General features: G+C 36.2%; 2 protein-coding genes across 3 annotated transcripts; both read right to left on the minus strand.

Annotated features, from left to right (window-relative positions):
• Positions 1-693: 693 nt before the first annotated feature.
• Positions 694-2027, minus strand: LOC113361572. Of its 2 annotated transcripts, none has more exons than XM_026604776.1 (4): positions 1821-2027; positions 1598-1702; positions 1106-1455; positions 694-1021 (listed from the first exon to the last, which is right to left on the minus strand). In XM_026604776.1, exons 1-4 carry the CDS (start codon positions 1909-1911, stop codon positions 860-862), a joined length of 708 nt encoding a protein of 235 aa, XP_026460561.1. In that variant the 5' UTR covers positions 1912-2027; the 3' UTR covers positions 694-859. The 2 variants fall into 2 exon arrangements, with proteins under 2 accessions (XP_026460561.1, XP_026460560.1); XM_026604775.1 differs by having other exon boundaries at positions 1571-1702; positions 1821-2024.
• Positions 2028-12404: 10377 nt separating this feature from the next.
• LOC113357131 (putative ER lumen protein-retaining receptor C28H8.4) lies at positions 12405-15854 on the minus strand. The gene is made up of 6 exons (XM_026600420.1): positions 15460-15854; positions 14352-14551; positions 13703-13843; positions 13512-13592; positions 12937-13061; positions 12405-12841 (listed from the first exon to the last, which is right to left on the minus strand). The coding sequence occupies exons 1-6, from the start codon at positions 15680-15682 to the stop codon at positions 12793-12795; spliced, it is 819 nt and encodes a 272-aa protein (XP_026456205.1). The 5' UTR covers positions 15683-15854; the 3' UTR covers positions 12405-12792.
• Between the last annotated feature and the right edge of the window lie 3707 nt (positions 15855-19561).

The following is a 19561-nucleotide window of genomic DNA, read 5'->3' on the forward strand; positions in this document are numbered from 1 at the left end:
GCCTGGTGTGGGGCGTAAACTATACGTACGCCCGATGAGATTCCAAAAAAAAAAGGGGGCGGAGGTATAAAGCCCGCCCCATATTAAAGTAAATTAAAAAAAAAGAGTGGGGCGGAGGTATAAACCCCTCCCCACCCAAAAGAAATTAAAAAAATTAAAAAATAAATGGGGCGGAGGTATAAAACACGCCTGGTGTGGGGCGGGGACTTTATTCACGCCTGGTGGTGGGGCGTTAATTATACACCGCCTGGTGGTGGGGCGTTAACTATACGTTCGCTCGACTATTTTGGTTTTGGTCTTGGTCTTGGACCAAATATAGTATGAGATTTGGTCTTTGGTCCGGATTTTGATCGATAGTTTGTCCGTTGTGTCTCGTTTTGACCAAACATTTAGTTATACTCGCCCACTGTGGTTGCTCTAAGGTCCTTTATAGAGCCTAACAAAAAATCAATTGAGTTGATTCAACATAACCCCGATTTATAGAGCTTCTCTTTAACTTATATTTCAATTAGATGTTCTAAGGTCCTTTATAGAGCATAAAAACGGCATTCATTCAATCGGTTTTGGACATTTTACATCCAATCTGATCCAACGATATAATTAGTGCAGTTTGGATATTGTTGGATAAGATCAGTCGGGTTTAAATGATCCATGTACAAACCCTACGTACAATCTCAAAGCGACCACCAGAAGGGATCAAACAAGAAAAATTTCAACAAAGTAATTTAAAAATGCACAATCAAAGAAATAAAGAATCTGCCAAACAAAAACAAAATTTTACATCTAGTACTTTTTTTCATGTCCTATCTTTTCAGTCTTTGTGTTTATCACAAGCAATACTATCACAATTCTCTTTTCATCATTTACACCTCATCTGGCTCACCCCTTTGCACATCTCTTCTACCAATGCACCACCTTTTTTTCCTTCTTCTTCTGATGACTTCTCAGTGTAGAAATCAAACAGTAGTGACCGAGTTCTTAGCCTCTTTTTAGACGCATCATCCATTTTAAGCACTTTGCTCTGAAAAGCAGAATTCATCAGCAAAAAGATTAAGGACTATTGGACATAGGAAAACAAAGGGTATACGATCTTTTTCAATCAAACCTGTGTAATCTTATAATGTTCCGTCACTTGAGTAGGTAATGATGTTGTTTTCAATAAGGGATGCACATCAAAACAGAATTCCGGAAATTCATGTTTCTTTCCATCTTCTTCTAACTGGAACATATTACTCTTGTTCATCAAGAGTGTTTTAACTTGTCCTCTAAGTAAAGTTTCTCCAGAGCAAGGCGTTGAAAGAGTAATCTTCTTCTTCTTAGAACATAACGAGGAAGGACTCTTCAAGTTCACCATGGCAATTCCAGCAATTGGTGAACCATTAGTTATGTTGATAAGTGCTGATCGATCACGTTTCTCGTTTGTCCCTTTTGATTCCGTTAGTTGTTCTTTCTTTTCTGTAACGCAAAACCAAGTACTTCGATTAAAATACGATATCATGTGTCTGGGTAATTTTGTTTTATATTTCATCGGAAAGCAAAAGCGAAAGCGAAAAGCAGAATCATGACTTACTGCTATTGTGCATAGAGAATTGATTACCACTGTTAGTTGCAGATTTGATTTGCGAATCATTCTTTATACTAGTAAGCGCTGATCGATCACGATTCTCGTTTAGTTGTTTTAATTCGGTTTTTGCATTCTTATCTGCAAAACAAAACAATCCAACAAAACAAGCAAAACAATTAAAAAGTAAAATTGTGGGTATTTGCAATCACGAAAAAGCGAAATTGAAAGAGTTCAAAAAAAGATCAAAATCGCTTACTACTGCTGATCATGGTGATTGGAGAAGTTCTTTTCATTGCAGCTCTGGTTTGTGATCTTGTAACCCTTCTGGTCGGTGTTGCGGTCTCCATTGATTACCGGAGTTTTTGACAGAGAAAGAAGTTAAGGTTTTGCAGAAGCACGTTATGTTGATTGGAATGAGAGAAAGAGAGAGAGAGAGGTGGAATTGCAGAGATGATAGGGGTTAAAATAACAGCAGAGAGGAAAGTTTTAGGTGAAACGGGAAAGAGACGCAATGAGGCAACGGTAATATGACCGTTAGAGGTGCTAAATTAGAGGACCTAGTGTGAAATAGGTTCATGTACGAACCAATTTTAGGAGGAACCATACAAAACCAGTGACAAAACCCCTAGGTGAACAAACTAGTGATAAGAAAAAATCGGTCATATTATTTTTAACAAATAAAAACCATTTCAAACAAAACTGGGACAAAAATCCCAATTCAAATAAAAAATTTAAAATTTAGTTTTTATTTGATTTTTAAATTCCAAAACTGACCTTCCCTATATAAAAACATTTTTCAAAGGAAAGTTTGGCCAAAAGAAAACAGTAAAAACAATATTTGTTCTCTCTGAATCCAAACAAATCAGATACTAGTCTAATTACGATTCTTCTTTCCTAGTTTTCTTCGTTTTTTTCAGTTCCATATCTCAAAGATTCGTCATCGTCATTGTCTTCTCCCAATTTCTTCGTTTTAAATTCAAAGATTCGTCATCGTCTTCTCCCAATTTCAATTCAAAGATTCAGAGAGCAATTTTAGGTTTGATTGAAGAACCGGAAGAGAAGCTACAAGTTTTGAGATCTGTTTATTCGAGATACGTAGAAGAATCAAATTCAGTTGTTTATTCGAGATCTGGTTGCAATTCAATTTAGCTGAAATCATATTTCCGCTTTTCAAGTTGAAATTGAATCTCGAATTGAAGAATCCAGCTGAACAATCAATCAACTTCGTGTTGATCATCTTCGTTTTCGTATTAATCTTCGTCTTCAATGAATAAATCAACTTTTCAGGTATTCAATTCTCTTTTTTGTGTTGATTTTTGATTTTGTTTGTGTGAATTTGCTAGTCACTCTTGTCGAATAAACTGAATTGATGTTAGCATATGATTTTTTATGTTTGTGTTGATGTTCTTATGAAGGATTCCATCTCTTTGGAACTGTTTTTCAAAAAAAAATTGTTGTTGATATTCACATCTGGTGAAACTGTTTTTGGTTTCATCATTTTGTTCTGTAGATTATGGATTTTGTTCTCGCACTTGTATGTCACAAAGAAGATTGTTTAACTCTTCGTATTGGCCTCCAAGAGTCTTTTGCTAATTTTAAGACTAGTATATGCTCAAGTTGGTGTGAATTCTCTCCTCCTTCTATGGAAATTTTTGATTTTGTTTGTGTGAATTTGCTAGTCACTCTTGTCGAATAAACTGAATTGATGTTAGCATATGATTTTTTATGTTTGTGTTGATGTTCTTATGAAGGATTCCATCTCTTTGGAACTGTTTTTCAAAAAAAAAAATTGTTGTTGATATTCACATCTGGTGAAACTGTTTTTGGTTTCATCATTTTGTTCTGTAGATTATGGATTCTGTTCTCGCACTTGTATGTCACAAAGAAGATTGTTTAACTCTTCGTATTGGCCTCCAAGAGTCTTTTGCTAATTTGAAGACTAGTATATGCTCAAGTTGGTGTGAATTCTCTCCTCCATCTATGGAAATTTTTCACATGGTTGATGATCAGCAAAAGGTCATTCATTCTGATTTTGATCTTCAATGTTTTGCTCTATTTAGTATGTATAATAAAGAAGGGATTATGGAGTTACTCGTAAGTCACAAAGCTAAGAGTTCTGGTTCAATAAGTTCAGGAATTATAGCTTTTGATGACCAGCCACAAAGTTCTGGAATTATACCTTTTGAGAAGCCACAGATTGATTATGATGTTCCAGATAAAATTAAGGAACCGTTGAAGTCTGCTCACTGGTTACATCTTTTTCAAGGAGTTGAACAGTTGTTTCCGGGAGGTGTTGAACAAGTTCGTTGTGATTTACAGAAGTATCACGCAGCAGCTGGTTATGAATACATGGTATATAGGAATGAGAAGTTGAGGATTGGTGCACGTTGTGCTAATAAGAACAAAGAGGAGAAATGTGACTGGCATTTATATGCTGTGTCTATTGATGGTGTTGTAGGAAGTCCTTTTATTATCAAGGAACTAAATAATCAGCATACTTGTGTTGGTGGATTTGTTAACATGCCAAGGATATCGAAGAAACTAGTTAGTAGCTTGATTATTGATGAAATTAAACAGGATCCTAATAAGAAAACTAAGCATATTATGGAATCTTTTACGAGAGACTTCGGCTTTGACATTAGTCGTTATTATGCATACGCAGGTAAGAAGCATGCACTGAATACTTCATGGGGAGAACGAGAAATCTTTTATGTTCTTGAACTGGTATAAAAACAAGTTGATTGAAACCAATCCTGGTTCTCACGTGGTTTTGGAAGTTGAAGAAGGGACCCATAAATTTCATAGGATGTTTATCTGTTTTGAAGCTTGTAGTCGTGGATTCAATTTCTGTCGTCCTGTATAATTCGTTGATGCGGCTCACTTGAAAAGCAAGTACCTTGGTCATATGATGGAAGCAACAGGTCTAACCGGAAATGATGGTAAGGTTTTTATCATTTTTTTATGTTGGTTTCATCATTTTTTTTATGTTGGTTTCATCATTTTTTATGTTTGGTTTTCATCGCATCTTATGCTTGTGTTATGCTTTCTGTTCATGTTACAGAAATCTTCTCTCTTGCTTATGGTGTGGTTTCATCGGAGAATGAAGCGAACTGGAAATGGTTTTTGGATAATTTGAAGAAAGTCCTTTCTCCTTTGCGACCAAAGCTTACTTTTGTGAGTGATCGAGGTATTGGATTGGTAACACAAATTCCTATTGTTTTTCCTGAGGCTTTTCATGCTTGGTGCTACTGGCATATGGAATGCAATATCAATACATGCTTACCAAAGAGTTGCAAAGTTTATAACAAATATGTATTGGGACTGTTTAAGAAATGTGCGTATGCTTCTACTCATAAAGAATTTTCAGAGAATTGGGATAAGTTGAGGAAGGTTCAAAATCAGAAGTTACAAGACTATCTAAGTAGAGCTCCTCTTGATAAATGGGCAAGTTTTTTCTTCAAGGGTCGATGATATGGTAGGTTGTGTTCAAATATTGCTGAGAGTTTCAATGGTTCGGTCGTTGAAGAGAGAGAGAAGCCTATAGCCATCATGGTTGATGAGATCAGGGTGAAGCTAATGGACCAAATGTGTAAACGTCGCGAGGACTCTGCTAACTTAATGAAATGGCGTCAAACTCTATGTACAGAATATGAAGCTCTACTCCACGACAACAAGATGCATGGATGTAACTACCAAGTCACCAAGTCGTCGGAATATGTGTTTGAAGTTCATGCTTCATTAACACAGACTGTCAATTTGAAAAGAAGAACATGTTCTTGCAACCGTTGGCGTATTGACGGTTTCCCGTGTACCCATGCTGTCCGTTGCATCATGGTAAATGGAGAAGATCTTTACAATTATGTTGAGCACTACTTTACAGTAAAGTTCTACCGAGAATCGTATAAACATGCAATCAATCCTGTTCCCACAGTCGAAAATCCCGTGACAGTGTCGCCGAAATCGATGGTTTTTGGTACGAATAATGGACCACAACCAGGACGTCCATCGAAGAAGAAGAGGATTCCTAATGCAGGTTCAGTTGCCAATAAGAAGATGAGAACCTGTGGTTCCTGCAAGGTTTTGACCACCCATAATAAACGGACATGCCCTTCTCGTCAGATTTCATGAGAACTTGTAGTCATTTCGACTAGACTACAATATGTGGTTCCTGCAAGTCATCGAATTTTACTCTTAGTTTCGTTTGCTAGACTACAATATGTGTTTCATTTACTATTTTATATTTTTTGTTTTAGAAGTTAATATGCTGCAGGTGTTTTCATTTTATATTTTGTCTAAGAATAATAAGTTTGATTAAGTTTAAGTTTTTCAGAATTTTTACAGGCCTTTATAGTTTGGTGTAACCGAATCAGGTTTCATCATTTTTTGGATGAAACCAGAAAGGGTTTCATCATTTTTTTGATGAAACCAGAAAGGGTTTCATCTTATTTTGGTGGAACCATTGTTTTACTGTCACTTTTTCTTCTATATTTTTTGACAACACAGTAGATGATGTTTTGTCTACTGTTTATTGGTGCCGCAAATATATGACACATCATTTATGGATAGTTTTTATAAAAATGAGACATCATATTTCTGTAGACATAAGCTTTTAAGGAAATACAACTGAAATAGCACGAAATCGTTTTTTATATAAATTGTAACCATTTCACAAGTACTTTAAACTTCAACTAAAACTTGAATCTGCAAGGAGAACTGTATGTCAAGGAGTATCATCATTACAATAACCATTTCAAAAGTAATTTAAAATTCAACTAAAACTGAATGTTCAATAGGACGGGCACGACATGCGAGTACTATTCTATATTATCAAGGAGTATCTTCAACGCCAACTTTGGTCTCATATTATGCACCTTTTCTCGTATATCATCTGTAGACATGTTTCCTTTCAAGAGGCTCTTCATGTAATAGCAAACATGCAGGCCACAATCGTTCCTTAAAAACCAAAACAATGTCTCAATTGTTACAAAGTGACTAGCTGAGAGTGTTCTGATATTAGTATCTATATGTAAAGCATTCGGTTACAAGTGATGTAATGATTTCAAGCATATGCATATGTGAACTATAAACTTCCAAACATAACTTACCCTATTTGTTCACAACATGTAGGGTTGTGCAAAGAGTATGTTGTTGGCTGACTTGCCTGCTGATCACAGGGGAGCTTTGCGTCGTGCTGTGCAAATGCTGATACTATACGTTGTTTCATGCTTTCAGCACTTTTTCTGCATTCCTCTCCCGTGGAAGCCAAGGAGTTGTAGTGATAAAATTCCCCGGTTTCAAAATCAAAAGTAAGCAATGTCCAATGGTTTACATCTCCAAGTGATGTCAGCAACGGAACGAACAAAAACCGCACGCTATAATCCATTTTGTCGATGAAGCCTTCTATTACAGCACCACATTTCTTTCCTAATGAGTGACATGTCTGAAACAAAATACCAGATAAAAGCTCCTTAATTAGTTACAGACATGCAAGTTTGATGAAACCAAACTTTGTTCCATCAAAATTAACCATATAAACAACATCATTTTTTGTTTTCCACAACTATTTTTTATGCCAAAAAATTTACATTAAAGAATTTCGGAGTAAACTTACATAGGAAAATGTGCTTATAAACACAGCTCTCTGGTACTTTGTAGAACCATCTTGTTTCAACTCATTTTTTTTGATGTTGTTTTGCAGCTTCAAAATGTAGAACTCTATAATGTCTCCTGCGACGTCACCCTCTCTCATCAAATTATCCATCATCTTCCCCGATATATGTAATTGAAGATTTAAATGCTCCCACGCCGTTGACCTGTTAATTTTATTTTTTTAAAAGCTAGTCAATGATGGATAAAAAAAGGAGAAACAATGCATAACTTGGAACAAAATTTTAATGAAACCAATCTTGGTTACATCAGTTATTTCCCAATTACCTTTCATTGTTCTTTCTGAAAAAAGTGGTCACGAGGGGTTTCTCATTTCTGTTGAGTACTTTCAAGATCTTCAAGTTATCAACTGGTTTCAACTTCACCCCCTGTACTTCCTGCACCTTCTTGTTCTCCTTGCACTTACGAGCTGTAACCTTTCTTCTTTTTTTCACACTGGTGTTGTAATCCTGCATTCTGATAGGTGGAACCAAATTCCTTCTGTCTTCCCTCATTCTTGTAACCATGTTACTCATCCTTTGCGCAGCACTGAGTTCTCCCTGTCCTTTCTCTTGACTGTCACACTGCGACAGTCCTAAATCAAATCCAGGTTGTTCATTCTCTAACTCAAGTAAATCATTCGCCATCTTTACAGCTGGGTAGTAGTATACGCTTCCAACATTTGGCTTTGACGACGAACAACCTTTCTTATTGTATTCGTATTCCATTTTCCTGATAACATCTTCATCAATTACAAATTGAGTTTCGTTTTCTTCTTGTTCAATAATTTTCTTCGACGAAGAATCTTTGCTCATTTCAGATTCCACCCGCTCTGCCACCTTGATATCCTCAACGGTATTTGGATTCAACTCAGTACCCTCTCCTTCTTGTTCATCATTGGTGACTGGCATCGATGAAGAAGCTTTGCTCATTTCAGATTCCACCCGCTCTGCCACCTTGATATCCTCAATGGTATTTGGAGTCAACTCAGTACCCTCTCCTTCTTGTTCATCATTGGTGACTTGCATCGACGAAGAAGCTTTGCTCATTTCATATTCAACCCGCTCTGCCACCTTGATATCCTCAACGGTATTTGGAGTCAACTCAGTACCCTCTCCTTCTTGTTCATCATTGGTGACTGGCATCGATGAAGTAGCTTTCTCCATTTCAGATTCAACCCGCTCTGCCACCTTGATATCCTCGATATTATTTGGAGTCAACTCAGTACCATCTCCTTCTTGTTCATCATTGGTGACTGGCATCGATGAAGTAGCTTTCTCCATTTCATATTCAACCCGCTCTGCCACCTTGATATCCTCGATATTATTTGGAGTCAACTCAGTACCATCTCCTTCTTGTTCATCATCGGTGAATGTCTTCGACGAAGAATATATGACCTGCTTTTGTTCAGATTCTTGTTCATTTATCATGTTAACATCCCTTGTTATAACCTGCAATATTAAGATACCTAAGTTATTTTATTTTTCATCTTCCTGTGTCAAAACCTAATGCTGTAAAAATCAAAAACTTCTGAAAGAATAAAAAGAACTGGCCAATTCATCAAACAAATATTAACTTGAAATGATGAAACCAAATCTGGTTCCATCAAAATAATGATGGAACCAAATCTGGTTTCATCAAAAAAATGATGAAATGTATAAGAAAACTGTAATATATGCGAGTAATTCAATTGTTACTAAGAAAAATCAAATCTATCTTTGTACCAGTTGTTGTTCCCTGTCCTCGGCATCATATTTTGCCAGCAGTGATTCTTCTTCTTTAGAAAGAACATATGTAGTATTGGTCCTAAGCTTTTCAATCAATGCTCGTGCAAATTGGTATTTGGCTTTGAAGGAGTTAGCTTCACTCCTAGCACCAACATTTTCTTCATCTTGTACTTTAATCGGCACTTCATTTTCTTCATCTGGCACAACAATTTCCACTTCATCTACGGGATCAGCCAAGCGCATTTCTGATTCGTCATACTGAAGCAAGAATGATCCCTTTCGGTGACCAATATTCTCCTGCAGTACACAAGAAAAATTGGTTTCAGCTAAAAAATTTGATAAATCCAAAACTGGTTTCATCAAAAAAGTTAATCTGAACAAGAAAATATTTACCAAAATTCGTTTAAAATAAAACAGATGACATTCCAAGAAAAGCATTTTTAATGGTAACAAGTAATGGTAAGAACTCATAGCAATAATCTAATAAAACCCTCGAAGATTTCGAATATTGTCTAACAAAAATATCAAATAAAACCCTCGAAGTTATCTAAGAAACAAAAATTCAGCTAGAATTTTTGATGAAACCAAAATTGGTTCCATCAGAAAAGTAAATCTTCTAAGTAAATATTTACCTTAGACCAAAGTTCTGCTTTTTCTTCAAGATTCTCGAAGTTAGACAATACTTGTTGACAGATGTTGCTAAGGTTCCATCTAGCAAACCTCGGATACTTGTCTAGCCCATGCTTTCTTTGTGCGATCTTTGTCATCTCTGCCAACCAATACTGCAAAAAAAAAAAAACCAATATTCAAATTAATCATCAAAAACAAGTCGCTTATTATTCAACAACCAATATTGAAAAAAAATACTGAACTTATGAAAAAAAAGAACAAATCTTAACTTACCAGAGGGTATATTACACAACCAACAACATTTTCTACGTCTGTTCTGTTTGTCATTATCGAATCAAGTACATAGTCATGGAATACTTCCGGCCAGCACACCTTGTTCATATCAAACACCATATACAAGTACTTTGCTGCGAGAGTCTGCCCACATTTGTTAGGGACAAATACTGAAACCAACAGAAACATTACGAAAAACTTGACAAAGTCATCCGCTCTGGTTTCATCATTTGCGGCTTCCAGCATTCGCTTTTCAATATCGGTTTTTTTCGTCTTTTTATTTCCAGCAAAATAATTAGCCACAAAGACGTTAACCTTTTTAACCAGATCTTCATCAATGTCGTCTGCTTCTACATAATTCACCATTTGGAAACCAAAAGTCACAGCAAAATGTTCTGGAATTGTCCGCAAAATCATTTTCCTTGATCTTGCTAATTTGAAACAATACGGGAGCTTACCATCAAGTCTGTTTTCAATTGTACTTAAAAACATTATTACTGCTTTTGTCTTTTTGATGAGCTCATCTTTATTCATTACGCCATCATAGAACGGCTCAAATAAACGCCAGAAAGGACATGATTTAAGAGCTTTCAAATGCAGTTGCTTGTTTTTTATCAACGCCTTAATTTTCACTGCTAGCTCGCACAAATGATGCAATGAGCACCTGTATGGTTCCTTATCTCTTTTTTTACCTATTGTGAAACCAAAATTAAACCATAAGAGAATAATAAATAATAATGATGAAACCATAAGACATAAACTTGTAATGATGAAACCATAAGCACGAACAAAGTGATGAAACCATAAGCATAATTGAAACTTGTATGAAACCATAAGATTACATAACACAACGCCAATCTCCACAGTTTGAATTCAAATCAACAGCCAATAACAACTCTAGAAGTAAACCAATAACTAAAAATGATGAAACCAATTTTGGGTTTCATTAAGAAACAGAAAATGATATCTGGTTTCATCGCAAATCTGTTACATCATTCTTGCAGACCTAAACCTAACAAATGAAAAGTGATGAAAGCAAAAATGGTTTCATCAAAAAGACCATATTATTATGATGTAACAGATTAACAATTGGTGGAACCAATTTACCAATTGGTTGTAAAATGATGAAACCCAGAATGGTTTCATAAAAAAAACAGATTATACTTTGGTTTCATCAAATAAACAACAAATGAAATATGGTTTCATCAAATAGAAAAAAAAATATTTGGTTGCATCAAATATACAAACAATTGAAATCTGTTTTCATTTGGTTACATCAAACAAACTGAAACCTAAACCAAAGAAACGATGTAACCAAATGAAAATAGAACCTAACCTAAGAAATGAAACCTAAAAGCAAACAGAAAACCAACCCATAAATCAAATGAAACCTAATAATCTTTTGAATTCAAACTCGAAATCAACTTGAAAGCAAGTTCGATTTCTTACCTTTAGGAGATGGTTTCGCTATTTTCTTTAGCTTTTCATCTTTCTTTTTCGCCTGTTGATTTTGTTTCTTCGCCATTTGTGGTTGAAAAATTAGGTCAGATTTTGTAGCAGTGGTTGAAGTACGCAACCATAGAATAAGAGAAGAAGGTAAAATCGAGAAGATGATGACGAATACAGATTGATTTTGAACGATTTTGGCTTAGGGATGAGCAGATTGATTTTGAACGAATACAGGAGCGGATTGATTTTTGAACGAACAGATTGATTTTGAACGAACAGGAGCGGAGGTTTTAAGAAATTTTGAACAAAACACAGGTTGTAAAGTAATAAATTAGTGGGTCGTTTTCTTTCTCAGTTTCTTTTGGGTTGAATTGCGGGAGGGTAGTTTAGACAGTTTATGATATTTGGGGTTTTTGTATCACTTTTGTTTGGATGGGTTTTTTGTAGATGGGTTATAACCCCAAAGGGGTTATAACCCGCGGACCGGGAACCATATGATAAAGTCTAAATTAGGGGCTATTTAACTATAAAATTCCACTTAACTCGATAGGCTCCAACCAACTAACTAATTAATTTAGTAATTTGCACTTAAAAGATGATTACTTATCTTAAGTAGATTTGGACATCTGTTTTTAGGGACCATAGCAACGAGGGGCGACGGGCAAGTCTACTGATCAATCCACCAAATGAACTGTTTAAACAGGATTTTCGAGCTTATGACTGAGGGGATGTTGATGGATTGCCTCCAAAACATTGCAAAACAGTCTAATGGAAACTTCGAATGACGGCTCCAAGATTCTGCTTACATAATAAACCCAAATACCAGTAAATAATTTATCTGGGTATATCTGTACAAATGAGGACTTCGTTATCCTCGAGGAGTTGCAGAACCAAGGGAATCCATGCCACCATCCCCTTTCAGTTGAAATGTCGTCTCTGGACTGAGGATACTACTCGGAAGGATTTGTGTAATGAAATTCACCATCCCGGAGGCTTCATATTCTAAGGTTAGGATTTAGATTTGCCAACCATCCAACTATACATTAGAGAATAAACTAACATGGGCGTTGTTGATCGGGCAAAGTGTGGCAAAAAGAATGTGTTTCTTACAGATATTACAGATGGAAATAAAGATATACTCCCTGATTGTGCATGTTGCTTATTGATGATTTAAAGCAAAACAAAAATTCACACCATGAACATCCATGGAACTGCTAGATAGGTAATCGTGTGTGAAAGAACGGTTTCATGTACCAAAGCAAGGAAAAGAGAACCTAGAATTCATCCTTTTAAAACTAAAAATATTTACCAAAAATTTCTCCAACTTTACAACTGTAAACCCAGAGTCTATTAAGTCAACAATGCAAGAAAATGTGGGTTCACTGACCACCTGGAGCGCAATTAGAGATAACCACAATCTGACAGATCACTTGGAAGTTATAACTTGGTTGCCACCGCAGCACATACAATTTGCACAAAGTTATGGATTCCCTCTCAGGTGTTCTATACCACTCCAGATGGAAGACGCAAAACAAGCTGGCCACCAACAACGCTGCAAAAAAGAACAAAAAAATACCATGTTATATCTTGTCAGAAAGACAAAATAATGTCATGGATTTCGCGGAAATAGTATCACTGGGTACTCACCTTTTCACGTAATAGTAACAGAAGTCTGCAAGGATGAAAGTTTGGACTATCTCTGAGAGAAGTACCATGGATGGCCACAATCCATAACCCAATGCTGTTAGTAACCGTCCATGTGTGTCTAAAACCTGTTGAAGGCGCAAAACGAAAGACAAAGAGCTTATTAGCAAGAGGTTCGAATAAATCCAACCAATATATGCCCATCAGATATAGAACTGTATGGACTTATTGTGCAGCGAGAAACACAACAAGACCTCGTATTATGACATAGTAGTTGCTGAGGTATAGTATTTATATTTGTCTATTTATTATATCTTCGTCCTAGTTCGCCAATCAACAAAATAGTAACATGAAAAGTCTGAATCTAAGATCTGAATTTTAAATTCTACGTCATAGAAATTACAATCAACTCGAAACTGCTACACAAATCAACACAAGAATATGGTTAGCAAGGTTATGGTCAATAGTTGAGGCTGATTTACAGCATTTCTTGTCAAATGGTACCAACAACTGATTTAATTCCAATCAAAAGCGAAGCAAATCTTTTTTATAGGCGATAACAAACTAGATGACCGTACCTGGAGGACCCAATGGGCACAGCTCAAGAACCTCGCAACACCCAGCGCAAATACATAATGAGCCGTAAATGGTTCAACAATCTAAAGCATACACAAGCGTTAGTTACACAAAAACTGAAGAATGGAATAAAGAGGTTATATTAGTCAACCACAAGATACATAGATGGGAGTAAAAATCTCCACTAATCAACCTTTGTGTTCTGCATCACACGCAACTGGGGCAACACCGAAACAGCTTCCAGGTACACACAGAATGCCCAGCATATTCGGTTTACCATATGGTGCGATGTGGATGGATGTACAAAAACAGCAAACACCGCGCATGGGGCCGCCTGCAAGTTCAAGAAACCAATATTAGAATATTAGGCATCAGGTATCAAATCAAATCACAAGATATCTGTTCTCGTTTATAACAAGACGTGAAAACTGGCATTCACGTCAGAAGAACGGAATATCTTTCACAAAGTACTGATGTCCAAAATTCCAAAAAGTTCGTAATGCTACTAACTATTTTTGGTTCACTTTACAAGTTTCAAGTCTTATGCATCTTGAAAACCCAACCCAGCCAGTCCATAGAAGCATTATCACCAAACATATCAAAACTAGGCTATATATAGAACATATTTAACACAGGAAAGAAAGAAGAAGAGAAATCGTCAAACAACGTGCCTAACATGAAGTTTGGGCACAGTAATGTAAGTATTACTTGATCTTTGAATAACTCTAGCAACAAAGAAATGAAAGACCATATTGGAAAAACTAAGATCATAAACCAACGAAATTCAACATCAGACCAAGTATCAAAAAAATAAATGACAAAGGTGACGAGAAAAAACTCACAACATAATATATTGGGAAGTTGTCTTTATCCTCCATGTAACTCGATCTCAACTTAAAACGAATCATATAAATAACCCACAAGGTTGCTACTAATGTAGCTGAATCCAGCAGCGTATGTATATCATATTCCATAACAAAACTGCAGTAAAGTCTGACAGCTAAAAACATTGCTGTTAGTTCCTGAGACTTGAGTGAAAGTCCTGCAAGAAGTTCAAATAACGCATGAGATGGAGAAGTTAAAATGGCAGTTGTAAGACAAAAGAAGAATGCGTCAGGGCAAGGGCACAAATATGAGATGGAGAAGTTAAACATTGCTCTTAATAGATAGTTCAACAGAAGATGTTTCCAAATATGTTCTCTAAAAGATAATTTGGCAATTCTCTAGCGAAAGGGACATACACTTTCTGCATATATACAGCTCGATAGTCTAGAATTGTTTTTGACTATCTATTAAGGGTTTCCTCAGTGCCGCTTTTTATAGAAAACTGCTTTTGTATCGTTAGCATGCAGCGGGTACCAGATAGTGGGTTCACAGATTTAAGAAGAGGAATTAATCACACTGCATAAAACACATGCTGTTCAGATGAAATGGTTCTATGCACCCTAAATTAGACTGCCCGGTTATTAAAACTTCACCTTTAGGAAGTCTGTTTGTCTCCTTCCAAATTATCATCTGTCAAGCATTATGGTTACTACTTTTGGACATTGTTATAAACCATTCATCAACAAAGTGTAGAAGATAATCAATAAATTACGAAAGAATACTTCTCAATAACTTGATATAACACAAACAGTATGAATGCAAAAGGTCAAAAGACCTCAATTATTTATAAAATCAAACATATGAAGCACAATTAACAAACCTAAAACACACACACAAAAAGATCTGATAAAGGATCTTTCAGCAAAATCTGAAAAAATTCTATACTGGGTCAAACGAATTATAGATTATTTCTAATCCAAATTTCATTTTATTAATATTTTTTGGCCTAGTGAAAACCCTAACATCAATAAAACCCTCCTAATCTATATAAAATAAACCTCAAATTTAATCAGCAAACCCTAACAAATCAGGAGAAAAGGGAAAAAGAGGGATTTGAGGAATTACCAGCGCATGTCTTTTCCTTCATGAGCTTATAGATAAGAACACAGATACCAAGAGAATGAACAGCTTCAGCAGCAACGAACAAGTTATCATGATCGTGAACTATAAATCGGAGGAAAACCAAAGCTGCCATACCAGAAATTACAGCTAGAAAAGCTTTCACTTTTGGTGGTTGTCTTCGTACCCATGTTGCTACCGCGTGGATTGGTGTCTTTGATCCTCTCATCCTCTCTCAGTCTCTCTGATCTGAATCAAGATGAAGAAGAATTGATAACTTAGATATCAAAAATTATACTACTACTACTTTTTAAGACGTTTTTAGAAGTCGCAGAGTCAAAACTCAAGACAGGAATTTAAATATTAATTTCATCTTATTGATGGTGAAGTAATGTGGGAAGTTCTGAGAGAGATTTTAAGACCGTAGTTTTGGAAAGCAAGGATTGAAATGACTATTGTTATTAGGTATCCTAGGCATCTCTCTATACTGTCCCATCTAAGATGACGACAGTGTGAGGTGGGCTGGAGTCCACCTCAGCTCATCAGATCCATTGATTTGTTTTGAGTAGGTGGGTTGGAGTCCACCTCATCTCATCAGATCCATTTTTTTTTTCTCATAAAAAAGAGGAAGATTCCTCCAACATTACAGACTCAAGGTTCTAAGGCTAACCCTTGCGGGCTAGATTGAGCTGTTAGATTGGCCAAAAAGCATTGCGAATCAAGAAAAAAGTGTGGGAAAAAAATTAACATTATTTCTGTCTACTTCTCTCTCCTAGCATTTGTTCGCAATTCAAATAGCAGCGAGATTGAAACGCTGAACTGTTCTGTGCTCAAAAAGTAACTTGAACGCCATCACTCTATATTTTTTACTAAATTTTTAGAGAGAATGTGATGGAGAGAGAAGAAAAAGAGGGAGAAAGAGAGGGGGGAAAGAGGGAGAACGTGATGGAGAGAGGAAAGAAGGGAGAGAGAGAGAGAGGAAAAAGTAGGACAGATAAATGGTAATGATTGAAAATAAATTCATGTGACGTTGTTTTATTCAGCGTTTCCCTGCTAGATTAGATATACCATAGGACTTAGGAGTTTGTCCTAGCTGACGTGGATGGCCAATCTAGCTGCTAGATTAGAAGACCATAGGGGTTAGCCTAAGTTCTAACCATGATGGAACAAGATTCGACCATGATATATTGTCATTGATATAGTGAGAATTAAAAAAGTATAACAGTTCTCCTAGCTCCTCTCCAATCCATCTGTTTTGGATATTAAAGATATTACAGTAAGTTGTCATGTTAACTGCCCACATAACATTACATCCAGAAGATAAACAAGTTCTGAAATTTTAAAGTTTATGGTTTCCGGATTGTTTCTTAGTCACTACTAATAGAATATCTAAATTTCTTAGCTTCAACAAACATTCCTTTAAGCAACATCAAAGTAGGCATAGAATCACTTTGAAAAGCCACCTCATGACCACTTCATTCTTGTGAACACAGAGGTAATGATGATAGCAACGTGTTCTCAATCAATGTTCACAGTTTTAATAAAACGACTATAATAATTAAAACACATTCTAAACAGCATATAATAATTAAAATGGAAACTCTGAGCCTTCGGGCTCATCTTTGTTTCGTATCATAGAGACTTCTATGATGATTCAAACGATGTATGATATAGATGTAAGAAAACTGTAAGTGCGGAATATAAAGGAGACAATGATTTACGTGGTTCAGCACTAAGGCCTACATCCACGGGGGTCCGATTTTTCACTGTGTATCGTATAAGGTTACAAAAGATAGTCGAATGACTCTGAGTAGGAAACGATGATAGAAGAAAGGTAGATAAAACTCATACTTACTCTTACAATTTCTCTCTCCTTAACTATATTTTTCTCTCTCTCTAAATTTGGTCGATTCCCTCTTTCTTAGCTGAGCGGGGTATTTATAGACTCTTTCTCGTGGGGCTCTCTCTTCTGGTACAGGAGTTTCTTATCATCTTGGTTAATGTGTCGATCCTGGTGGCCATCTTCGTCATGCCCCGATGGCGTCCAACGGTACCCTATTGTAACGATGACCCGCATATGCTTCTTCCATGGAGATGTCGACACGTACCCTAGGTGTGTAGCATTTAATGCGGGTGGTTGGGACAGTCTGCACGTCTCAGACAGTTGTTAATGCATGTGTCAGCTGCACTTCCTCTTGTTCGTCTGATCTGGATCTTACTTGGGATGATAAAAAGTAATCTCTTAGAACATCTATGGTGTTTCGCGGTGTCCCTATCATCAGGTGCTCCTTGATTTGTCATCGTTGGATTCCCACGATGATGGATACGTGGCAGATGATGGTGATGCATCCCCTTTAGGTGTTACAACGTGTCATCATTGTTTCGATGTTCTTCTGTTTTATAGAGTACACGTGTCTTCTCCTTGACATGTGGTCAATTATTGATTATGTGTATACAATTTTGTTGCCCACTGGAAGGATGTTTCTGCACCTTTTCTTTCTAATTTCTTCTCTAGTGTTGCAGTTGCATGTAGCTCCCCTGACTTCAATGGTGTATCCTGCAAAATCTGTAAGGGTTATTCCAATATCAGATGAAGAATTATGGCTCATCATAGTTAAGGCTATACTGAATTTGTAAGCCATTTTGTTCCTATAATTCTATTTTGTGTTGTACTAATGTTTAGACAGTCGTCATTCATTGGGTTATAGTATAGAGTTTGAAAGATATTATAGCCCGGTGTTGTTACAGTAGTTATCCTATTTATAAATTTAACTATCTTATCTTCCGTGACCACGCTATTTTGTTGTCCTTTCCGAAAACCCAATTACATCTCACTTTCCAGACGTGCCAGGTAATAATACTACAAAATTCAGGCCATTGCATCACATAACCATTTTTGTTAGTATTTGAGAACCAAGAATTTAACCAATCATGAAAAGTAATATTATTTTCTACCACATACTCCATGCTAAAATTTAAGTGCATCCAAACATGTTTTACAAAGAAAGGTTAAACTTGTATTAAAACAAAAGAGTCATTACAAGGACTGAGAGTTCTGAAGAAAAGAACTAAGAGTCCCAATTTCATAAGAATGATCACTAATAGCCTCAGCAGTCTATAATGACTTTCCAATGCGAGATTAAATCTCTGAATGTATTTAATTTGAACCAATTCTCATTTGCTCTCCATTTATAAATTGTTGTTTTTATTTCATTAATAACTGTTGCAACAGATCTTGGTCTTTTTCCAGCCATTGTTCTCCTATTTCTTTCATTCCATAACTCCCAACAAATTGCAAATGCCAGAAGCAGCCAAATTTTTCTTCCTATATTCCTGCCTCTCTTATAACTGAGATGTTATGTCTCTGGCTTAAACCCACCGCACATTATATCCATTTAAGAAGTAATTCCATACCTGATGTAAGTATGTGCGGTGTAATAGAAGGTGGTTTACTGATTCCTTTACCTGAGAACATAGAGAGCACACTGTGTTATTTATATTACAATCCCTTCTCATTAAGTTATCTGTAGTTGGGATGACATTTTGCGCAGTTGCCAGAGAAAAACTTGGACTTTGGTAGGTACATTCTTAATCCAGATGCAAGAATATGAAACTTGGGAAGAAGGCATGTCAGATCTTTCTATAAGCCAGTTGTAGCAGAATTTTGTTGAGAAGATGGTGGAGCCAATGCATATGATTAAGTTTACATCTTCTTTGAGCTAAGGTGGATCTCCCAGCATGTGTAATAAGTTTGTAATTTCTATGATCTCTGCATTATTTAGATTCCTTCTCAACTGACAATTCCAAGACCATTAACCACCATGTCCCTTAAAGAAGCATTCTTGTAAGGAGCAATCTTGTAAATTCTTTGGAATCTCTCTTTGAGTGGCATATCTATCTTCCACTTATCCCACCAAAAATTTATTGATCTTCCGTCTTCAATCTGTATAGACGTTATGTTTTCAACAATATTCTTCAGTTTTTGAATCCCCTTCCATATGCCTCTTCCTTGAGGTAGAGTTGAGTCCTTGACCCATAAATCATCTTGTTTTCCATTCATTTTATATTGCACCACTCTCATCCACAAATGATCTTTGTCCCATCCAAT

This window comes from Papaver somniferum, chromosome 3, assembly GCF_003573695.1.
Source record: "Papaver somniferum cultivar HN1 chromosome 3, ASM357369v1, whole genome shotgun sequence".
NCBI lineage: Eukaryota > Viridiplantae > Streptophyta > Magnoliopsida > Ranunculales > Papaveraceae > Papaver > Papaver somniferum.

Bases quoted from the DNA above. Each gene is read 5' to 3' on its own strand.
- LOC113361572 (XM_026604775.1), bottom strand. From the start codon at position 1,911: ATGGAGACCGCAACACCGACCAGAAGGGTTACAAGATCACAAACCAGA. The intron at 1,703-1,820 runs GTAAGCGATTTT...TTTGTTTTGCAG, and splicing joins AATCACCATGATCAGCAGTA to ATAAGAATGCAAAAACCGAA. The intron at 1,022-1,105 runs GTTTGATTGAAA...TCTGCTTTTCAG, and splicing joins AACATTATAAGATTACACAG to AGCAAAGTGCTTAAAATGGA.
- LOC113357131 (XM_026600420.1), bottom strand. From the start codon at position 15,682: ATGAGAGGATCAAAGACACCAATCCACGCGGTAGCAACATGGGTACGA. The intron at 14,552-15,459 runs GTAATTCCTCAA...AACTTCTTGCAG, and splicing joins GAAGGAAAAGACATGCGCTG to GACTTTCACTCAAGTCTCAG. The intron at 13,593-13,702 runs GTTGATTAGTGG...TGTATGCTTTAG, and splicing joins GTGTGATGCAGAACACAAAG to ATTGTTGAACCATTTACGGC.